The 18941-nt window shown below is 36.9% G+C and overlaps 2 protein-coding genes and 1 pseudogene across 4 annotated transcripts; 1 reads left to right on the top strand and 2 right to left on the bottom strand.

Moving 5' to 3' along the window:
* Nucleotides 1–6733: 6733 nt before the first annotated feature.
* Nucleotides 6734–8108, top strand: LOC113333255 (annotated as a pseudogene).
* A 96-nt stretch (nucleotides 8109–8204) lies between these two features.
* Nucleotides 8205–10039, bottom strand: LOC113333254 (heterogeneous nuclear ribonucleoprotein H2-like). 3 transcript variants are annotated; one of them, XM_026579766.1, is made up of 2 exons: nucleotides 9801–10039; nucleotides 8205–9277 (listed from the first exon to the last, which is right to left on the bottom strand). In XM_026579766.1, the coding sequence occupies exons 1-2, from the start codon at nucleotides 9815–9817 to the stop codon at nucleotides 8500–8502; spliced, it is 795 nt and encodes a 264-aa protein (XP_026435551.1). In that variant the 5' UTR covers nucleotides 9818–10039; the 3' UTR covers nucleotides 8205–8499. The 3 variants fall into 3 exon arrangements, with proteins under 3 accessions (XP_026435551.1, XP_026435552.1, XP_026435553.1); XM_026579767.1 differs by having other exon boundaries at nucleotides 8205–9106; nucleotides 9801–10033; XM_026579768.1 differs by having other exon boundaries at nucleotides 8205–9188; nucleotides 9801–10032.
* A 5015-nt stretch (nucleotides 10040–15054) lies between these two features.
* LOC113333261 lies at nucleotides 15055–18298 on the bottom strand. The gene is made up of 8 exons (XM_026579779.1): nucleotides 18035–18298; nucleotides 17635–17714; nucleotides 17107–17177; nucleotides 16891–16955; nucleotides 16725–16806; nucleotides 15986–16035; nucleotides 15594–15715; nucleotides 15055–15335 (listed from the first exon to the last, which is right to left on the bottom strand). Exons 1-7 carry the CDS (start codon nucleotides 18140–18142, stop codon nucleotides 15644–15646), a joined length of 528 nt encoding a protein of 175 aa, XP_026435564.1. The 5' UTR covers nucleotides 18143–18298; the 3' UTR covers nucleotides 15055–15335; nucleotides 15594–15643.
* Nucleotides 18299–18941: the final 643 nt, after the last annotated feature.

Genomic DNA, 18941 nt, shown 5'->3' with positions numbered 1-18941 from the left:
CCAAAATTCGGAGATGTTTATCATTTTAGTCACAATTTTCGAAAATTAAATGTATATTCATTATGCAAACCACCACGAAGGATACATAATACTTTATGCAGTTATATATTGGTTTATGCATCTACTAATTTTCTGTTTCAGAAAAAGTGATATTTTCACCCGTGTCAAGAAAAATAATACTTTCGCGACGTGTCAGGAAAAATGATACTTTCGCGAGTGTCACGAAAAATGATATTTTTACGTCGTGTCAGGAAAAATGATACCTTTCCGCCGATTTCTTCGGTCGGCCGTCCCACCGTAGTAGCGGTTATCTAGTTACTTATATGAATGGGAATCCCATTGAAATCCTGCATTATGATACGTAGATATCCATCCAATTCATAGCGTAAGAATCCCAATTAGAAAAGATTGATTTTTTGGATAGTAATGAGAGACGACTGTTGTAGAAGTTAGGACTAACATACATGAAATGTCACTAAATACTTTGAAAAAGGTAAAACCAATAAACCAACTAAAGCACAAGAGAACATTCCTGTTTGTAAAAGTTTGAAAGAGAGCTCCACTGGCACTTCTCCAAATTTAGAAACCTTCAAGACATGCACTACTGACCAGTATGATCTCTGTATAACCTAAAACAGACACTAATTAAATGCTAGCAGTTACCTTTGTACTCTCCGCCTCTCCTACTTCATACATTTTCTCTTATAAAAATCTGTTGGCATATATGTTTTAAAATAATTATTTTGTACATTTATATCAACAATTCGAGCTTGGCCTAGTGGTTAAACATTTTAGGTCCGGAGGGATAGGTCTCAGGATCGAATCCTACCCCTACTAATGAGTGTATATATATAAATAATATATATAACATTAGTCCGGGAACGGGGCCTTGGGGGTCTTGGGAGGTCTCTTGAATTTGGAAAGTAGTTTTTGCTCCTTTTTAAAAAGTTTTTTTTTTCAAAACGTTTTCACAGGTTTTAATTACATATTAAATAGTATTTATTCTGGCATAAATTACTTGACCGTTTTTGGACTGTTACACAGGATTTTATGGAGACAATTAAAACCAAAATTTATTCCCATTAATTTTGTCTTAATTGCGAAGGCTATAATAAGCCAGTTTTGAGAAACAGAAAAGTAAGAGTTTTCCATATACTGTTTTTGTGAATCAAGAGACCAAGTTTTTTCTGAGCAAGATTAAAAGAGTGAGAGTGATCGATCACTCACTGTGTGCGTGAGAGATCGACGAGAGTTTTTCTCGGCTGTTTTATCCTGGGGACGTTGTGACAAAGAAAGACTGCTTGCACAAAACTCAAGGCAGAGCCACAAAACGTCTTAAAGAGAGCGACCTGGTCGTGACTCTGCCGCAATCCAGTTTTTGTGTTTAACCTTTGTTTTGCAGGAGTGAAATCAACAATAGTTCTAACAATTTTAAGACGTGTCTTTCTGCCATGGAATCTGAAAAGAAAACCGTTGCTGATATCAACAAGCCGTTCAAGTTTGAAGGACTTCATTTCAGAAGATGGAAGCTAAAGTTGTTTTTCTACCTCAAACTGATGAAGTTGCACATGATGGTGGACTCCATCAAACCAGCTAATCCACAAGATGCAGAAGCTGCGAAAAAAGCAACTTCAGCTGCAACAATTGCAACTCCTCAACCAACTGAAGAACCTGTTGAGACCCAAACTGCCGAAGAAAAACAAAAAGCCTATGAAAAATGGATTGATAATGACTTTGATTGCAAAAACTATATTTTAAATGCTTTGTCTGACGATTTATACGAATATTACTCTACATTTGATACTGCTAAAGATGTGTGGGATGCCTTACAGAAGAAATACAATACTGAAGAAGCCGGATCAAAGAAATATGTTGTAAGCCGCTACCTGAGATATCAAATGGTGGATGAAAAATCAGTCGTTGCTCAGGCTCATGAACTTCAGAAAATAGCTCATGAAATTATGACGGAAGGTATGAAAACTGATGAACAATTTCAAGTATCTGTATTGATTGATAAATTACCCCCATCTTGGAAAGATTTTCGTAATACGTTGCGTCATAAAACTAAAGAGTTTTTTCTTGAAAGTTTGATTTCTAAGCTCAGGGTTGAAGAGGAAGCACGGAAACAAGACAGAAAGGAAGAGATTCTTATCGTTTCCAACAATAAGAATCAGACTCAACCGAGTTTGAAACCTAAGAAAAAACCAATGAAACCTGACCAGAACCAAAGGAAAGCAAAACCTAATCAAAACAAGAACCCACACCCATCCAAGAGATTTCAGAATTCTGATTCTGAGTTCCTTTGTTATGCCTGCGGTAAACCAAACCACATGGCTAGGGATTGCAGGAATAACAAAGGAAAGAATAACGCACAAGCTAATGCTGCTGAAAGCATTATAATTGCCATGGTTTCTGATCCAAAGATTCACATGGTTGGTGGAACCGATGGGTGGTGGATAGACCGTGGTGCTTCGCGCCATTGTTGTTTTGATAAGTCCATATTTAAGATATATGCAGAAATCAATGATAAGAAAGTGTTGTTGGGAGACTCCCATACCACTAATGTGAAGGGTTCTGGTACGGTAGAACTGAAGTTTACTTCTGGGAAGACAATTATGCTGAAAGATGTCCTCCACACTCCAGAAATGAGAAAGAATCTTGTTTCCGGCTATCTTCTCAACAAGGCTGGGTTGTATCAAACTATTGGATCTGATGTTTACACAATTACTAAAAACAGAGTGTTTGTAGGAAAGGGTTATGCTGCTGATGGAATGTTTAAGCTTAATGTTGAAATGAATAAAATTACATCTTCTTCTTATATGGTGTGTACTTTTAATGTTTGGCATGCTAGACTTTGTCATGTGAACAGTAGATCAGTAGATACCATGAGCAAGCAAGGTCTTATTCCAAAACTTTCCATGCATGATTTTGAAAAATGTGAATCTTGTAGTCAAGCAAAAATAACCAAGAGTTCCCATAAATCTGTAGTTAGAGAATCTGAGCCTTTAGAGTTAGTGCATTCTGATTTGGGTGAATATGAAGGTATATTAACCAGAAATGGAAAAAGATATGTGATGACTTTCATTGATGATTATTCTAATTATACCTATGTTTACTTGCTAAGTTATAATAATGAGCTATTGAAAAATTCAAGGTTTTTATTTCTGAAGTTGAAAATCAATTTGGTAGGAAAATTAAGAGATTTCGTAGTGATAGAGGAACTGAATATGATTCTAAACCATTCACTGAAATTTATGAATCTTCTGGAATTATACATGAAAAAACTGCTCCTTATAACCCTGAAATGAATGGAAAAGCTGAAAGAAAGAACCGTACTTTTACTACTCTTGTAACTGCATGTTTGTTGAGTTCTGGTGCTGCCCCTCATTGGTGGGGAGAAATTTTGTTGACTGTTTGTTATGTTTTGAATCGTGTTACAAATTCAAAAACTAAAATTTCACCATATGAACTTTGGAAAAACAGAAAACCAAATGTATCTTATTTTAAAGTATGGGGTTGTTTGGCTTATGTTCGTATTCCTGATCCTAAAAGATCAAAACTAGCTAGTAAAGCTTATGAATGTGTTTTTGTTGGGTATGCTCAAAACAGTAAAGCTTATAGATTTTTTGATCTTAATAATAAATTTATTATTGAATCTATTGATGTTGATTTCTTTGAAGATAGATTTCCTTTTAAATCTAGAAATAGCGGGGGTTCTCTACCTAGTACGAGTTCTGAACTTAGAATAGAGGAAGATAGAACTGCAGAAACTAGAGACGCTGAAATTGAACCTAGGCGTAGCAAAAGGGCTAGGATTGCGACAGATTATGGTTCTGACTTTGAAGTCTATACCCTAGAGGAAGACCCTTCTAGTCTTCAAGAGGCACTTAATTCTCCTGAATCCGTTTTTTGGCAAGAAGCCATAGATAATGAAATGGACTCCCATAATCTTAATGGAACTTGGCACCTAGCAGATTTACCCCCTGGTTGCAAAGAAATAGGTTGTAAATGGGTACTTAAAAGGAAGTTGAACCCTGATGGTACAGTAGACAAACACAAAGCTAGGTTGGTAGCTAAAGGATATAGACAAAGAGAAGATGTAGATTTCTTTGATACTTATTCTCTTGTTACAAGATTGACTTCTATTCGTGTTTTGATTGTTGTTGCTGCTGTGCATAATCTTGTTGTTCATCAAATGGATGTTAAAACAGCTTTTTTGAATGGTGAATTAGAAGAAGAAATTTACATGGAACAACCTGAAGGTTTTGTTGTTCCTGGTCAAGAACATAAAGTGTGTAAGTTAGATAAGTCATTGTATGGTCTGAAACAAGCTCCTAAGCAATGGCATGAAAAATTTGATAACTTGATGACTTCACATGGTTTCAGAATTAATGAAAGTGACAAATGCATATACTATAAGTTTGAAAATAATACATGCATCATGATTTGTTTGTATGTGGATGATTTGCTGATTTTTGGTTCAAACTTGTCTGTGGTTGAAGAAACTAAGAATATGCTTAAGTCTAACTTTGAAATGAAAGATTTGGGTGAAGCTAGTGTAATTCTGGGAATTAAGATTACTAGAACTAATGATGGCATTTCTTTGGATCAGTCTCATTATATTAAAAATATTTTAAAGAAGTACAACTATTTTGATTGTAAACCTGTGAGTACTCCTTTTGATGCTAGTGTTAAACTGTTTAAGAATACTGGTGATATCATTAGACAATCTGAATATGCTAGTATAATTGGTAGTCTTCGTTATGCAACTGATTGTACCATACCAGACATTGCATATGCAGTGGGGGTTTTATGCAGGTTTACCAGTTGTCCTGGTTTGGAACACTGGAATGCAGTTGAGAGGGTTATGCGGTATCTTAAAAAGACCGTTAACCTAGGATTACACTATAATATTTCCTGCATTCCTTGAAGGATACAGTGATGCTGATTGGAACTCTCTTTCAGATGACTCCAAGTCCACTGGTGGATATTTGTTTAATATTGTTGGTGGCGATGTGTCTTGGAAGTCAAAGAAACAGACAATTCTGGCTCAATCTACGATGGAGTCTGAATTGATAGCACTAGCAGCAGCTAGTGAAGAAGCAGGATGGTTGAGAAACTTGCTTTCTCAAATTCCTGTATGGGATAGACCGGTACCAGCTATTATGATCCATTGTGATAATGAAGCGGCAATTGCAAAAGTACATAACTGTTTTTATAACGGTAAGAATCGACAAATGCGTCGAAAGCACAGTACAGTTAGGGAGTTTTTCACAACTAGTGTTGTACGTGTGGACCATGTTAGGTCGGAAGAGAACTTAGCTGATCCTTTGACGAAAGGATTAGCTAGGGAAAAGGTATTATATACCTCTAAAGGCATGGGACTTTTGCCCACTAGAAGTTGAGTCATTTTGTGATGGATACCCACCTAGAAATAGGTTCAAAGGGAATAACGATTCACAAATGATATGGAGATAGAATCATGCATCTTTCCCATGGCATGATATCCTGAAGCGGGTTAAGGTTGAGTTCTTTAACTCATAATGAAGTCTATAGCTCTGTATAGAGTGGGGTACCAAGCTACAGGAGTACTTTTGATAGACTCACCTATGTAAATGAGAAAGTGTGGTCGCTTTCTATGAGAACATGGGAAGTTCTCTAGAACATTCATTGAAACTAGGATAGGCACAAGGCCGTAATGTGCTGGCATTTAGGACTTTACTCTTAGTATAGTTGTGTGTGTATTAAGTAATTCGTTCTCTCCATAGAGTTCAAAGACATATGTTCACTCTGTGTCAGAGTTCGGAGAATTTAATACTATGTAAAGGTTCAAAACCGAAAGGTACCTTTGCTTATGCACATAACTATACGGATCTTGCTCAATGATTTTAAAAATATAAGTGGGGGATTGTTGGCATATATGTTTTAAAATAATTATTTTGTACATTTATATCAACAATTCGAGCTTGGCCTAGTGGTTAAGCATTTTGGGCCCGGAGGGATAGGTCTCAGGATCGAATCCCACCCCTACTAATGGGTGTATATATATAAATAATATATATAACATTAGTCCGGGAGTGGGGCCTTGGGGGTCTTGGGAGGTCTCTTGAATTTGGAAAGTAATTTTTGCTCCTTTTTAAAAAGTTTGTTTTTTCAAAACGTTTTCACAGGTTTTAATTACATATTAAATAGTATTTATTCTGGCATAAATTACTTCACCGTTTTTGGACTGTTACACAGGATTTTATGGAGACAATTAAAACCAAAATTTATTCCCATTAATTTTGTCTTAATTGCGAAGGCTATAATAAGCCAGTTTTGAGAAACAGAAAAGTAAGAGTTTTCCATATATTGTTTTTGTGAATCAAGAGACCAAGTTTTTTCTGAGCAAGATTAAAAGAGTGAGAGTGATCGATCTCTCACTGTGTGCGTGAGAGATCGACGAGAGTTTTTCTCGGCTGTTTTATCCTGGGGACGTTGTGACAAAGAAAGATTGCTTACACAAAACTCAAGGCAGAGCCACGAAACGTCTTAAAGAGAGCGACCTGGTCGTGACTCAGCCGCAATCCAGTTTTTGTGTTTAACCTTTGTTTCGCGGGAGTGAAATCAACAATAATTCTAACAAAAGCCATTTGTCTTTGCTTCTTCTTTCCCTCAAGAAAATTTTTACATAATTTTTCAGAGTTCTGTTCTGCTACACAGAATTATTGTTCCTAGTGAACGGATTGTAAGAAACTATGTGCATAGCAGTGTTTATTTGGCTAGCTCACCCACTCTACCCGTTCTTTCTCTTGCTCAACAGAGATGAATATCATGACAGGTACGTATTGTTTAATCTTTCCCTCTCCCAAATATATGCATATTTTTGCTGGGCCTCACGTTTGTTAATATTTGTTTTGGTTTAAAATATGAGAACAGACCTACTGAGCCAGTATCATGGTGGGGTGATGGAGATATATTGGGCGGAAGGGACGAAGTTGCAGGAGGAACATGGTTGGCCTGTACAAGAGGAGGCAAAGTAGCATTTATCACCAACGTTTTGGAGTCTCTTACTCTACCTGACGCAAAAAGCAGAGGAGAATTGCCGGTTCGTTTCTTGAAGGTAAATATGATTCAAAACAAAAGTATTTCCAAGGTCACCTTCGGCAACATATTCATTTTGCATATTGGTTGTTACCATTTCGTTATTTTCTTTCTTTCAATCATCTTAAGCAACTGATTGAAATAGCTAGTTTCAGATCTGAATATGCTTGGGTTTAGAACCAGTTTGGTTTTACTAACTGGATTCTGCAAGATCTCATCACTGTTGCTAAACGATTATTGATTTCAGAGTACAAAGAGCCCAAGGGAGTTCGCCGAGGAAGTGCTAAAAGAAGCAGATCAGTATAATGGGTTTAACCTAATATTAACTGATCTTTATGGAAAACCATGATTTATGTCTCTAATAACAGACCCAAAGGAGAAGCCAACTCACTTCAAGAGGTTTCATCAGGAGTTCATGTACTCTCAAATGCCAAGTTGGATTCTCCTTGGCCTAAGGTTGTATCCACAATATATTTTGACTGACATTTCAATACAACCTACTGCAAGAGTATTCTGACTACTAACCGCTCAAATTACAGGCCCGAAGTCTACGTCAGAATTTCAACAAACTACTCAGACAATATGGTGAAAAAGAACTCCCTGTAAAAGACATGGTTGAAGAACTTATGGAAGATACAGCCAAAGCTGATAAGAGCAGATTACCAAAAATTTGTGCACCAGACTGGGAATACAAATTAAGCTCCATCTTCGTTGAAACCGACACTCCTCTGGTAACTAAAATTAACTCAAAAAGTTTGTTTGGAAATACATGTTCCAAACAAGAAAAGTTTCATTGAAAGTGTTTTTTTATCTTTCACCTAATGTAGGGATGCTATGGAACACGAAGTACCGCAGCACTGACAGTTAAAACAAGCGGCGAAGTAAGCTTCTATGAAAAGTACATAGAGAACGAAACATGGAAGGAACACACTGTCAGTTATCAAATAGAGTGATTCCGTGGAACAAAATCCCTTTGCCATTTCTTGTCTCTTGAAAAAATCCCACGTGTGGATGGTTGCGAGGAATATGAGAGACCAATAAGTTTTCTTTGTGCAACTTTGATATAAAGTATTAAGAATTAACCGAAAAAAAGAAATAAAGAACTAAAGATTTGAATGAACTTTCTCTTCATTTATATCACGGGATTCGTCAAATTGCTCCCAAATTTATGCTCAAACCCCTAGTCAAATACCCTTTAATCATGTAACTAATATCAATAAATGTAAGTGAAACCAAATTCATATTTGAGTTTCTCAAGTCTACATCTAAAAGATCACAAACAAACCCATTATCAAACAATTCAAATGGCATACTAAAATGCAGACGTAAGAAACCAGGCCAGGTCTAAATCAACAACGATCCAAATGACCGCTTGTGCACCCTTTTAAAGAAAATGCATGCAGACGCGTTTCAGAATCAGTGCCTTGACCTAGATGCAGCACGTCTGGCCTCATCAGGTGTAGAAGGGAAAAGCTCAACGTACCGCGAACCCATGGTCATCTTGTCCTTGCACATAGCTCTTTTAGCCTCATCAGTGGAAACAAACTCCACATATGCTTCACCAGTGGCTTTTCCATCAGCACGACATGCAAGATGTACACTATCCTCGACAAGGTCGAAATCACCAAAGAAGTCCAAAATCTCAGACTTGGTGGCAGAGAAAGGAAGACCTCTTAGCTTGAGAATCTCCGTGTATTCCAACTGATCCTTGTCAACGGACCTCCTCTTACTAGAGCGAGGAGGAGGACTTCCACGGTACTCATCATAACTACCTTCATAGTTCATCTCAGCTGAGATAGCATGGTAATAGTCTTGCTTATTGCACCTGAAAACCTCTACATACCTTCTGCCCATGTTCTGATGGTCCTTTTGGAGCGCGACCTCGGACTGCATAGTATTTGAAAATACAACAAACGCCTCCCCAGAGAATCGTCCATTTTTGTTCACAAGAAGACAGTCAATAATGTCTAACCCACCAAAGAATTTGTATACGTCGATGTCGGTGCAATTGAATGGGAGACCCCTGAGACGAACAACTGGAAAGGTAAGATTCCACCCACCACCATAGCTGCTGAAAGGCTGGTAGCTGCTAGCACCGGCGTTCACTGGAAAGTACGGATTTGATTTGATCATTCTTTGTCTCTTTGAGCCGACCCCACACCCATCCGAAACCCCCCCGCTCCCCAACATTGCCCTTCAGATATTCAATCCCAAAAAAAGAAGGAAAAATAATCCCCCACACTCAACCCTGTTAATAAAACCAGACCCAACCCGCGATATCCTAATACCTAGAGTTAATACTAACGGTTACCAACTACAAGTAAAAGGCACGACACAGTATATGCAATCTCTGAGATGGGGTGCCCCTGCATCTTGAGGGGCAAGGGGTTCATGCTATATCTCCCAACTCAGAGCAAAGAGCAGTACTATTAAAATAAAATGGTAATCATAACAACATTCACGGCATCATGCGAGCAAACTTAACAAGATTTATACTGCGTATTTTTGTTACCCTAACCCTAGATTCTACAAGTGACAGGAACAAATTTTATCAAAAATCACAAAATTCGCAGCCCTAGATTCTACCCAAGATTAATCACACAATGGATTAATCACACAATGGATTAATCATATCATGATCAACAAACAAAACCAAACAAAAGACTTCAAAACCCTGAAAATTAAACAAAAACAAACATTGAATTTGGTAAGCTTACCCTCTTGATCCGTACATGGTGTTGAGACGTTGAAGGATAATTTCCTCTCTGATTTTCCCCCTGATTGAAAACAGAAGCCTGTAGATTTTGGATGAATTTTGTTTGCAATCTTTTTTTCTTTCTGGCCAAAGAAGAAAACCCTAATGAAGTTGTCTTGTTCGTTCTATCGCCCGCCTCCTTTATTATTTTTGCTAATTTATTTTTCTGGAAAATAAATAAATGTAAACAGGTGTCTTCTGTCGTGCGAGGAATAGTCACAAACTCGCGTTTTCACCGTGAAAACCTCCTTATATTTGTTCTTTTTCTTTTTAATCTTTTAGCAAATATTTGAGCCAACCAAAAGTAAAAGGAAAATTTTAGACCGTCCATCCAACCGCACCAAGACTGGTGTACATATTCGTCTATGAGAACGTGAACGCAGGTGTATATTGAATAGGGCCATCGTACCTCGCACTAATGTCAAGCTGGTGGTATTTGGACTTCGAATAAAACCGTAAATGAGGAATCGTCAACCGAGTCGGCACGTTTTCCGCCGTGTGATCAAAAACCTATTTTATTTTCATGGGCCTAAAATATATTTTAAACTTTTTTTTTTCTTTTTTTTTAAGGAAAAAGGGACATTAAAGAGCCCGTGTATTAAAACTAACTCAATAATTGAGGTCTGAAAGGATACACGAGGGTGGAGAATTATCATTCCACCAACTACTTACATGATTATGCATTACAGATTGGCACAAAGAATGAGCCAAAACTATTTGTACTTTTTGGACCATAAATAAACTTCACATCAACAAAATATTTAGCATCATCTTTAATCTATCGAATAACAGAGTTGATGCTCCATGGGATGTTACTTATGTCACCTAAAACAGCATATGTGACATTGCATCACCCTCGATTATGATCTTGTTGAAGACAAATCTTCTCTCCAACTCCAAGCCCAGTCTGCAAGCTATGGTCTCAGCCAATAAAGAAGAGGTAGCATCAGAAGTAATTGTACCACAACCCAAAAACAGGCCGTTCTGATCTCTAGTTACTGCCCCTGCTGCCCCATTATTTGTAAGGCTGCACAAGGGCCGGTACAGTCCGGTTTTCCTATGGAACCGGTCCATGTACCTGATGTTGACCGGTACCTCATTTTGAGGACCGGTACCTGTAAGACCGGTCCGGTTCTATACCGGTACAGGGTTTTTACCTGAATTTTCAGACACACAGTAATAGGTTGTTCAAAGTGCAAACTCAAAATACAAAAACTGATTGTTCAAAGTTCAACATTACAACTGAGTTCAAAATAAACAAAGGTTTAAAACAACATTACACATTTCAGTTCAAAGTTCAACATTACAAAATAGTAAAAACAACATTTCCATAAGTCCGCGGCAAGAAATGAAATGTCATCTTGTAAAGCATCCAATATAACTGCAACAGGCAACAAAAAAGGATGGGGCACTTCTCAAACAATGGCATTCGCTGCACTTGCAATCTTAGACCACAAATCTCACTGACATGGAGTTTACTTCAAGCATCTAGCAGAGAATCTCATATGGCTGCAACACGCAACAAAAAAGTAAAACAAGAAAGTACCAAATTACCAATACAAGAAAACTTGAAAAGTAAGTACTATTATTGCTTGAATATCAAAATGTCAGACCAATTAGAACCTAATTCTTACTCTAACTCACTATTTTATTAACATCTAACCATCTGACTAATAAGAACAACACCTTCTCTTCCTAATCTCAAAGCAATTATTAATGGACTAATCAAAGAACTCTTTGATGTCTATGTGCATCCACTCCCAATGAGACAAGAGCGGGGATAAATCAATTGTTTGTTTCGTGTAATCCAGTAGTATGAATCCGAAGGTAAGGGCCATTTTGCTTGTTGCCATACATGTGTTTAGTTCATATATTACATATAATTTCATCTTCATTGATCTCAGGTTACGCTACGAAGCATACTAAGAGTAGTTAGACTTGGTTGTTGAAATTTAAAGCTTATCTTGCAGTTTTACTAGATGTAGTAGCTATTGGAATCATTTCATGAACTACTTGGAATCAGTTTTACTAGATGCAGTACTGCATCATATCAATTCATTTTGTACCCAAGTAAAAACCCTAATTTAATCTCAAATCAAACCCTAGTTCAATCTCAAATCAAACCCTAATTCAATCTTAATATTAACAGAACAAGGGTTTACAAAAAAGTAAAAAGTCTAAATCAATCTCAAATCAAACGATTCAAATCCTAAATCAATCCATGAGAGTTACAAAGATTGAAATAAATCGAACAAGAAGAAGAAGAAGAATTACCTGACTCAATCAGAGATGGTGAAGAAGAAGAAGAAGTGAACCCTAAACAAATCGAACTCAGTTAGAGTCATAGAGAGACTGTTGCTCGAAGAGGAAAATAGAAGAAGAAAACCGATGAATGAAAGTTAGTCTCGATATATATTAGGATTCATATACCTAGGATGGACGGATATGATTGAAAAATGATAAAGATCTCAACGACTCTAATTAACCGGAACATTTGGTCCGTTACAGGCCGGTGCTTCCCCCATAACCGGTGCTTGTACCGGTCTACTCCGGTTCTTAATCTTCAGTCCCGGTCCCTGTACTGTTTGCTCCGGTACCGGTTCGGTTCCAGGCCGGTACAGGTACAACTGACCGGTTCCTGTGCAGCCTTAATTATTTGGGATAAAGGCAGAGTTTACATTAATTAATTTTAATGTAGTTTCTATGAGGAGGTTCCCATATTCTAGTCCTGCAAAATTGAACATCGTTTCTCATATTGGTTTCATCTTCAGCCATGCACATATTAAAGTCTAGGTGTGCATTCCTAATAATCAACATCTCCGAGAAAGTTGCTTCCGGGAATATAATATTATTCATCATCTTCCAAAGGTTCCAGATAAGACACAGTTTCAAAATGAAACTGTGATTAATATTTTCTTCCATCCAACTTATTATGATCTGATTAACACTAACCTCCGGGAAATTAACAGACAGATCCAGACGAGCATTATTCAACACCATTCTCGACCTTGGGAAAAAAAATAACAAGTGAAGGATAGTCTCTTCATGTTGTTGACAAAACGGACAAGCAGAGTCAATATTTGGGACGAACTTGCTGATGTTGTGTTTCACTGCGATTCCATTATGAAGCATCTTCCATATGAATATGTGAATCTTTGGTAAGAGATTAGAGAAAGACCAAAATCTCTTCCAAGGGAATGCAACCAAAGATGAGGAGGAAGGACGATTATTCATTAAACCCTGATAACAAGATTTAGTAGTGAATTTACCCGAAGCATTACCTGTCCAGATTAACTTATCTTCGGAGTCCACTTCTGAACTTAAATAAATTGCAGTAATACACTCAACAGTTTCAGATGGGAATAATTCACGTAACAGAGGAACGTTCCACGACCTTGAATGAGTAATTATTAAGTCGGAGACATACTGAATATCACCCGGAAGAGAAGAATGATTGCTGATTAAATGATCTAATTGATGAACTAGCCATGGATCCTTCAAAATGTGAATCTTATCACCATTAGAAACTTGTCAGAAAACCTTATTCTCAAGATGGTGTCTAACCTGAAGTATACTACACCAAATAGCATAGCATTTTTCAGGTTTATTTACAGTCCAAAAAGAAACATCCATGATATATTTCACATCTAGCAACTGAACCCACATTGCTTCCCTGTCATTCTAGGAACCACCAAGCTAGCTTACAAATCAAAGCTAAATTCATCAACTCCATGTTCCTTATCCCTAACCCACCACAGTCTTTTCTGAGTTCTAATTTTTCCTAGTTGATGAAGTGCAGTTTACTCTCATCAGAACTATCACCAGAAAGATCTTATTATTTTCTCCAAGTCATTAGTGACACCTTTAGGAAGCAGACAGTATCCCATAAAGTGAACGGGAATTGTTGATGACGAAGATTTCACTAAAACTGATCTTCCTGCAGAATTGACAAAGTGGAATCTCCATCCCAAAAGCTTGTCGAAACACTTTTCTGCGAGAAAACTAAAACTTGAGATTTTGTAGTATGATTTTAAAGGGTAAATACCCAAATATTTCTCCTCCACGGTCATCTCCCTGACACCCAAATCCTTTATTGTTGTTTTCTTCCTAAGAGAAGGAATACCTTTGCAGAAGTAAATAAAGGATTTATCATAGTTAATCATCTGCCCCGACATACCACAATATTCCTCCAAAAGCTTCATAAGATTCCTTACATTTACTCTTGTATTCTCACCAAAGAAGAATAAGTCATTTGCAAACATCAAGTGTGATATTATTGGAGTCCATCTATTAATTTGATATCCTTGATAGAGACCTTGTTGTTCATATTGTTTCATCAACAGAGATAACCCTTGAGAAAAAATAACGAATAATGTAGGGGAAAGTGGGTAGCCTTGGCGAATTCCTCTTTCATTCTTGAAGAAGCCTTGAGGAGCTCCATTGATGTTAATTGAGAAGGAAGCAGTAGAAACACAAGCAATGATGAGAGAATGAGCATTACCTGCAATTCCCATAACCCTTAACATATCTAATAGGAACTTCCAATTAACTCTATCGTATGCTTTTGCCATGTCAACTTTAAGAGCAAAATGGTCATTGATGGCTCTAGAATTATTCATAGAGTGTAACAGCTCTTTTGCAATGATGATATTATCAAGGATTTGACGTCCCGGTACAAAAGCATTATGAGACCAGCAAATAAACTCTTTCAAATAAGGCTTAATTCTGTTTGAAAGAATCTTGGTGACAATCTTGTACAAGACGTTACACAGAGATATAGGCCGGAAATCCGATGGTGTAGCATGATTTTTTGTTTTGGGAATTAACAAAATATTGGTACGGTTGAGTAAATCAGGGAAAACAGCGTATTCAAATATCTTCTTCATTGATCTAAACACATCAGTACAAATAGTAGACCAACACTCTTGTAAAACACCGGTGGATATCCATCCGGCCCCGGAGAAGTAAAAGAACCCATCTTAACAACCATTGCCCAAATTTCCTCCATTGAAGGAACGCTACACAAAGCTTCATTATCCAAATTAGAAACAGCTTGACCTTGAATTGAGAACCGAGGAGTTTTTAACTCAATTCCATGGAAAGTCTCCCCTTGCCCCCCCAGGATACGGATTCCATGGAAACATGAAAACACTTTTTATGAAATTGTTTCCTCTCTCTGTTATCAAACACAACATTATAGAATTGAGAACCGAGCAGGAACAACACTTCATTTTGAAGTTCAAAGAATTGTATTAGGATATTAATCAGATGGAATTTCTCTTGTTTAAAGTATTAACAAATGATGATTATACAATGATCTTTCACTTGGATCGGAGTTTATAGATATGCCAATGAGATCCACATAGGAAGTTTTCACAGAGAAAGTCTTGTTCCCTTTGTCTTGTAGACTTGTACTGTTGTACATAATCCTATACATTTGACAGTCAAATGATCTCCTCACATCTTCAATCCAAGTCCAAGGGGATGCATTTTTAACCTGTAATCCAAAGTTTCAAAATAAGCATCGTTCAAAAGGAAAACCAACTGTTGTAGCGTTCTAGTAGATAAACGGTGCAATAATGGGAAAGAAGCAGAGTGGATGATGGACGGTCGATCAGAAATTTCCATGAGTCTGAAGATAAACAGGAAAAGATATGTAAAATGAATAGAAGTACTCCAGGAACTATTGATTGTTGGCTGCCAAGCATGAATTATTGTTTTGAACAACATGATCGGTAATCTTTAAAAAACTCACCTTTGTCCTGTTGCTGCAACGTACTGGTACAGCTAATAAATTACACTCCCCTACTTGATGATCTTCTGACAAATAAACTTGCTGACACGGCTAGATATCACTAACCAGGGTATTATGCCGACCTACATCGCAGTAGCAAAATTCATTAGAACATATCATCTCAGTCGTGCAATTCAGAACACAATTTTATTTGGGTGTTGCAGAAATCGATCTAAGCATAAGACACATGAAAAATTAATAATACTTCTAGCTTATGAATGAGGTCCCCCATGAGACAGTCTATTGAACTGAGAGCCGATTATGAGTCGGTTTTAATATTTCCTGGAAGCTAATAGAAAACTAATGGAAAACGGAAAGAGATAGGCGAATAAAAAGAAACATCTTGTACTGACCATAATGTGGCTGCTCACAGGATCCAGAGTTCTCCAAGAAAATATCCTTCCTGCAAAGGAAAAGAATAATATACAAATCAAGGGAAAGCAGTATCTTTTTAGATATAAATATAAATTGATACCATAGCGATCCAGTGGACAACTAGGCAAAAGAAATTATGAGAGCCAAAATTATACTTGAGTGTTCCGATAACATTCCAGCCTAAAGTATCCGTGAGTATCGTCACAAATACCCAAGTTAAATGCATGGAGAAAGCAACATGGCCTCGAGGGTAGTAAAAACAATATTTTAGAGAGAGTTCATCTTGATGTCATAAGGTACTTGGGAATATAGAAGAAAAAAAACTCCAGATGGAGGACCTCGCTATCGCCGACTAACTGATTCTATAATCTATTTACAAGCAGTTCATAGAAGGCAGACTATTATGCAATACTTAGCCGTTCAACTACCTCCGATGAATCAGACACTTTTAACTGAGTCGGAGTTAAATTCAGAAACTGGGAAAATAAAACAGAGATTTTCCACAAAATCTGTCTGAAGCTGAGGCACACCCCGAGCTAAATGTCACACAGATTTTCAGCTGAAAAGAACACACAACCCAAAGAATCTATACAGGAAAACTAAAGCAAATTAAGAAGGGTTTTACTCCTATACAGAGCAGAAACGTATTTTATTTGAACGGATGAGAAGAACATGGTATATGAAGCTTAGAGAGAAAAGGCCTTGAGAATATGTTACCTAAAGGTTGTACAAGTTGCTGAGGGACAACAGCTACAGGATTTCTCCAAAACCATAGAATGAGTAGCGGATATGCAATGACCTACTTGATCCAGCCAAGAAAACTATGCTCAGAACAAAACCTCAGTTCAGTGAGAAACATTGATAATCATACACCCAAACCAACCTTTAAAACCGAGAGAGCTTTCAAACACATGTCGTAATGATTCTTCTGTTTATGCAACTCCTGACCTGGAAATTGGCATATCTGTCAGAACTTTGGATTGAATGAGACAACTTAGAGAAAACCCGCACTTGACTAAATTTCTTTTATTTGCTAGCTATTAAGATAAACCATTTTCACTATTGTCAAAATGTTGAAGTTCCTTGACAATTTACGTACATTGTTCAAGTTCCTTCTCCTTTGCTGCTGCCTTCCTTCTAAGTAATGCAGCTTGAGCAAAAGTTGATGGACTGTCTCCGCAAACAGATCAAAACAGATTAATCATCACTATGTTTTTATCAGAAAATAACAGTTCTATGATGGTTAACATGTTCAGTTCATCATAAATGAAGTAAAGCATTTTGATAACATTTGACAATATAGAGTTCATATTATACTCTGGGAAACAGGTAAGGTTTTTCATATTTAGTTTGTAGCATATCCGAAGATAAGCACTTAACTTCATGCACCACAGCATGGACAAAACAGGATTCTAGCACTCACACCAAATTAGTCGTGAGTTGGTCTAACAGAGTTATGAGATATGATTAGTTAATGACATTGACTACGACAATCACATCTCCATTGAACAACTTGATTATCGTAAATTTAGAAATGACTACCCGTCCAAATTGTAAAACTCACAGTCAAGTAGATAAATATTTGTGAACAAGGTGAAACTAAACTGAAGTATTTGAAATTACCCACTTTGACAAGGGAGCTGCCTCTTTCAAGAGTTCTTTTATTTGCTGTTTTAATTCGATCTCCTTCGCATTCCATGATCCTCTCTGACAAATCAAAATACATTAAAAATGGTAGAATTCAACTTTCTTCGATCAACCTACTAATTACTATCAGAATATCAGCGTCCAAAACTACGACAAGAATCACCAGAAGTGAGTTATGGAGAAACAAAAATTCTTATTAGAACCTCAATTCTCATTCCAGAAAATACAATATTGAGACTAATTACTTGTTACTAATTCACTGGAAATTTTGCAAGTAAGAATTATTCTGAATTATGAACTGAACTAATGAGCTTTGAGTTCAAATCTGAAATATACAAACTCAATTGAAACTTAAAGGAAAAAACTGAAAAACTATGTACCTTTTCTTTGAGGTACGATAGAAACACTGGGGCAATTTGGAGAAAGAAAGTCAAGATGAGAATCAGTGGAGCTGCTAGAGAATTTTGAATTTCTAGGGTTTCTTTCATTATTTTCTTTCGAAGAATCTAGGTTATACAGTTAGGTTTCTTCCGTTGGATTTGACAATAAATGTTATAGCATTTGTCACTGACCGGATCCAGCCCATCCGACTCTTTACGGGTGAGTACCCAATCCGTACACTAACGAATTGTGCGGGTCGAGTTGAAAATCTGTCGGATATTTACATTCCTTAGGCAAAGCACTGTGGTAATCTGTTTCGCTTTGCAGCTTAATTATAACAAAAGACAAGTACTAGCTGGTTTTAATGTGGCGAATTCGCTTGGTTTCGCAAAAGAGTGGAACAGATCTGTTCCTCGTTTTAGCTAACCGATGGTCACTTTCCGTTTACAAAAATATATTACGGAAACTCAGTTTCCATGTAGTTTTGGACGAAGTTAAGTTTCCTCATCCAATTCTTTTATATAATGAGGGATTTTCCTATTTATATTGGATATAAAAACCTGGAATACGGATGTGTTGGGTTCCATATTTACTTTTTGGACTGAATTTCTGACTCATCAGGCTAAGTGAAGCCCATACCCAATAGTAAGGTGAACTGAACATTCTTTTCGCTTGGCTGCATTTAAGTTACAGCCAAGCGAAATGTCAAACGATAGTGCTTTACATTATTATATAATAGTTAATAGTTTGTTTTTTTTTATACGCTTATGTTGTTAACTAATATTAATAGTTGGCTATTATTTGGGGGTCACATTCCATTAGAAGGGCGTCACATAATAAGATAAAAATGGATCACCCACAAGTAATATCAAAAATTCCTTATCTCAAATAATTTTGAAATGACCA

This window comes from Papaver somniferum, unplaced genomic scaffold, assembly GCF_003573695.1.
Source record: "Papaver somniferum cultivar HN1 unplaced genomic scaffold, ASM357369v1 unplaced-scaffold_132, whole genome shotgun sequence".
In the NCBI taxonomy this organism is placed as follows: domain Eukaryota; kingdom Viridiplantae; phylum Streptophyta; class Magnoliopsida; order Ranunculales; family Papaveraceae; genus Papaver; species Papaver somniferum.
Note: the sequence above shows the minus strand (reverse complement) of the source record. Positions and strands in the feature narration are given on the sequence as shown.